General features: G+C 45.2%; 1 protein-coding gene across 1 annotated transcript in view; it reads right to left on the bottom strand.

Moving 5' to 3' along the window:
- Nucleotides 1–830, bottom strand: part of LOC104129044 (interferon-induced protein with tetratricopeptide repeats 5) — an 8,032-nt gene extending 7,202 nt beyond the window's left edge. Inside the window, exon 1 of the mRNA XM_035897351.1 lies at nucleotides 723–830. Coding sequence (XP_035753244.1) covers nucleotides 723–727 — 5 coding nt within the window. The 5' untranslated portion in view covers nucleotides 728–830. The remainder of the gene's footprint in view (nucleotides 1–722) is intronic.
- Nucleotides 831–4,725: the final 3,895 nt, after the last annotated feature.

The following is a 4,725-nucleotide window of genomic DNA, read 5'->3' as shown; positions in this document are numbered from 1 at the left end:
GCAGGAATAGCTCAAAGCATTTAAGCAGTCCCATTCAATCCCAAATGTGTTGTTTTTTATTGCTCAGCTGAGAGTCATGACAATGTCCATGGCTGAAAGCAACAGTGGGGAGTAATTAATGAAATGACATTTGGTGAAAAGGAATGTTCACCAATGTCACAAACCCAGGTGTGTGGTACGGTTTAAATACAGTTTAGCTTAGTTCAACACATAACTGGTAAATGCAATTTCCAAAGTTGTCATAAACATCTTGGCTTTGCCCTGTTTGAGAGTGCATGCCTATGTGCATGCATGACAGTCTTCAGAAAACATTGCACCCACTCTTAGGCTTGGAGCTGCAGCCAGAAGCTGCACTGCCCTCTGTGCTGGACCTCGCAGCAGCAGAGATCAGAAAGTAAATTGTCAAATGCATCAGTGCCAGTCACCCGTTTGACGGGGCACCAGCTGTGGCTGCAGCCCAGCTGCCATCCCTGAACTGCATGCACACAGCTTTCCTGGCGGTTCTGTTCACAGTGGCTGGCCCTTGACGGAGGAGCAATAACATTACAATAGTTGACAGCATCCTTATTTTGTTTTGATTCTTCCAGTAAATATTCTGTAAAATATTTTCTGCTGTTTGGATCCCCCAAGTCCCTCACTGCTTACATTTACGTACATAATAAACATTATTTTCCTGTGGCATAGCAAAAAAGCATCTTTCAGTGACTGGGTTGCTTGCTTACCTCATGGTTTTCCCTCTCTGCTCACTCGTCTTCAGGCAGCTTGAAAGCCAGAAGAGTGCTGCTCAGTGGTGTTGTGTCTTCCCTTTTATGTGCTCCAGCCCTCACGTGGTCTGTGACTAATTCAACGGGAACCAGAAAGTGAAACTGCAGCTTATGCCTGAATCTGCAGAAGAAGCCGAAACAGCCGCCAGTAGGGGAACAGAAACTGCAGTCGCTAAGCTGCTTTTTTCATCTGGCTCCCTGCCATGCATTAGACTGTGTTGTGAAGAATGGGGCAAGAGCTCCTAACAGCTCCCCCGAGTTTACTTCGTTCAAATCCAGAGGCACTGATGATAAGGAGAATATTTCAGGCTCGTATAGGCTGACCTGGTTATCGTGCATAGGCTAGGGAAGGGTTGTGTCCCCCTCCTGCCTCTGCTGATGCATCTTTGCACAATTTTGCACCATGCTTTAGGCTCCCGTTTTACTGGTATTGTGTCATCCACATAACACTCACACACGGTCTTATCGCCTCTGCCCTCGCTCCTTCACCCCGCGTCTCCACAGCGCAAGGTCTCTGCTGTTGCAGCAGGTCTGTATTTCTCCGCGCTGTGCCGTTCCATGGGCGTACTAAATACCCCATCCCCCCCCCAACAACTGTTTGTTGCCGCTCCCTACGTAAAACTGCAGTTGGACTGTGCAAAGATAAACACAAGTAAAACAAATTAGATACAGGCAGGCAGTTTGAGGAATTGCCGTCACAGTTGTGCCAAGCAAAACAAAGCTGCGGGCAGGCCAGGACAAGCTCAAACAGAGCAGGCCTGGCAAGCCTGGGTCCTGAGGCCAGGCAAACTCGGTGCAAAGCTTACAGCCTGTTGCTAGCAACGGCAGTGCCGTGCTGCAGGGCTACGGGTTAGCAAAGAGATTTGGGGGCGTGGGTTGGGTACTGGAGCACCTATGAAGAACTATCTGAAGAACTCACTGATGCTTAGTTAAATAAAAAAAAAAATAAATGCAGACCTGGCTTGATAAAATTTATTTTAGGGGTAACAAAGAGATCAAATAAATAGTACCTAACATACATAAATGGCACTATGTATAGGGAATTTGGATGTAACCTGAAGCTGCAGACCAATGAAGAAAAAGTAAGGTACAAAAGCGTGTTAGCAAACATACTAAGAAGGACCCACGGTGGATCCTGGGCAGAGGAAGAAGAAACCACTGCCATTAGCATCACGTTCCTTCCAGGAAAGGACGGCAGTGGCTGATGGCTGTTGGTGTTGCTCCCTCTGGCAGCCTGAAGCTACTGATCTGAATGCCCGGAGGAGCAATCCCTAGGGGAAGGAATAGAAACTAAGAAATAGTCATGCACGCATGCATGTGTGCGTGTAACAATTTTAACAGTAATTTTGCAATCATTGTGACTTTTTCTGTAGGTAAGTACTTCAGCTGCATTATTATTATTTCTTTTTGTAATAATTAGATCTAGACTAATGGTAATTCTTGCATTAGATTACAATTTGCATTATGCTAACACAAACATTCTTGTCTTTACCTATCTATAAAATATTTGCTTCCTCTTTACCCATAAACAAGATCTTTTAAGTAACGTCTCTCCATTCTTGAATCTATTCCTTTTTAAAATGTGAGTATCTTGTTAAGAAATGTCCTTTCATAATTAATATTGTAGAATTGGAAACACACACCCCCATTTTGTAGGGATAAGCAAATAAAAATGCATATAAGGGTGCCTCACAGGGCTTCTCATTGTTCCTGGTATATCACGGTGTCAACTCCCCTCATTTTGTGAGGTTTTTAGTGGAGGATGCACAAGGTTCTCCCTCTGTCCTAACAAGCCAGAAAGTCGTTTATGTCAAACCTCATTATCACCTCAGAACCGCTGCTGCTGCCACCACTGTCTTCAATCTCTGCAATTACAGAGAAGAATTAACAGTATTCCATGTTCTTATTTGTAAACTTATATAACCTCTGACTGCCAATTTGTATGTTGTCAAGAATTTTAGGTTCTGGCTTATAAACATTTACCTTCTGTGGTATGACCAGTCTGGACCCCCACCCTCACAGGTGTGTAGGAAGCATCTACGTAGGGTGGATTGAACCTCTGGATCTGGTGGTAAGCCCCACTCATCCCCCGGGCTTGGCCAGGCTGTGGCTCTGCCTGGCCAGCTCCAGCGACCCTCGGGCTGCCCAGTGGGAAGCTGGGGTGGCCCACAAGCTGCTGGGGAAGCGCTCTCTCAGGGAAGGCTCCCAGCGGTGCCGGCAGGTTCAGCCCACACGGAGTGAATTCCCGGTAGGCAGGAACTCTTCAAGACAAGGCTGTCCTTTGCCTTTCCCTTCTTTCCCTTCCTTTCCTTTCCCTTCTTTCCCTTTCCCCTTCCTTTAAAAACAAAACAAAACAGTCTCACAAGAATTTCTAGTTTCTAGAAGAAGTTGGAGGGCCTTAGTAACACACACACCCCCCTCTTGTGTGTCATTTAAGTGATTTTTTTGTGTGTGCATGTTTGGGGTTCTCTTGTTGGAGCTGGCGTTTCAGAGCTCAAGGTGAAGGTTAGTACAGCTACTACTATGAGTAGCATGAAACATTCTAGCACCCAGGTATTTGAGAAGTGGTGAAAAAGAGAGAGTTGGGAAAAATTGGGAAGGAAAAAGGATGAGGGTATCTACACAGAGTCATGTATTTTATGGAAAATAGAGCTTGTGGGTAGTTGTAGAAAAATCTATTTAAAAGGTTTCTGCAAGGCCAAAAGTCAAATATGGACAGTAATGATTTGCCATGCTACTAGGTATCTATGGGTTTCTTGTCTCCGCTCCTGTCACCGCTGTCTGTTTTCCTTGGTACATTGCTTGGTACCTAGCTTGGTACATAGGGGAAAATGCAGGAATTTTCCTTCTGGAATGCAAAACTTCGCCCCAGTATCCATATTTTTACAAATTCAGCTGCATCTACGTGTTTCGGTTTGACACAAATGCCTATTGAATAAAATAAGTGCAGGAAAGTGATTAAAATAGATCAAGAGAAAGTAAGACGAGTTATGCAATGCCTGTCTGCAGCCATCTTTGCAACTCGCTTGGCACAGCGCAGGAACATTCAGAAATACTTGGACAGCCCTGCTGCTCTCACTTCAGGGAAAGCGGGCTGCACGGCAGCAGCAGCAGACGAAAGAGCTTCTTGGAAAACACTCGTGCAGAAATGGGCTGGAAACAACAACTGCATTCATATTTAATACAAAGACTTTGTTGACTTGAATGTCCTGTACATACACAAGAAGAGGGAATGGCTTCAAAAGTGTCTGTACATTTTAGGGAGAAAGCTCATATTCTTATGTTTCCTTGGAGCTGAAATGGATACCTGCTGACAAAGAATTCTCCCATTGACAGAAAATCCAAGCGAAGCACTGAGCAATATTTTTGCTGCCCAAGTTCTTTAAAACCAAATGATGCCAAGAAATGGGATCCAGGAACGCAAAGGGTTGCATAGTGTCACTTGTATCGAGTCGTGCACCCACGTATCAAAACAAGGGGATGCTGTGAAAACTTCAATGGTTTTTCAGTTAAAATCTTCATGCTTTCTAATAAACAGAAACATTTCTGTTCTTGACACATCCCTGCTCTACGACTGTGTATTTTATATCAGGTTTCTGTATGACTCTGAAGAGATTACAATGGTTGTAGTAACATGAATGTATGTATTATAGAATTGAATCCGGGCCAAGTTTTTGCAAGCCTGGTCACACGTCCCCTGACCAGGCACGCTTCTCTGGGCAATTAGAGATATGCAATACGGTGCCAATTAGCTGCCTGAGAACGTGAAGATAAAGCCGGCTTGCAGGGCGCTGATGGGGACCCTGCCGGAACTGCGCGCCTGCATGTACCCGAAGCGCGCTTGTAGTTACAGTTTGTATATTTAGGCTGTGCTCAGAAACGAGGGATAGATGATCTGTTCGTGTGAGAGTAACAGTGATCGCTGACGCCGCCTCACCGCCCTCGCCGGGGGCCGGCTCCT

The sequence above is a fragment of the Egretta garzetta genome, unplaced genomic scaffold (assembly GCF_000687185.1).
Source record: "Egretta garzetta isolate BGI_Z169 unplaced genomic scaffold, ASM68718v1 scaffold56, whole genome shotgun sequence".
NCBI lineage: Eukaryota > Metazoa > Chordata > Aves > Pelecaniformes > Ardeidae > Egretta > Egretta garzetta.
The sequence above is the reverse complement of the archived record's forward strand: the minus strand, read 5'-3'. Positions and strand labels throughout refer to the sequence as shown.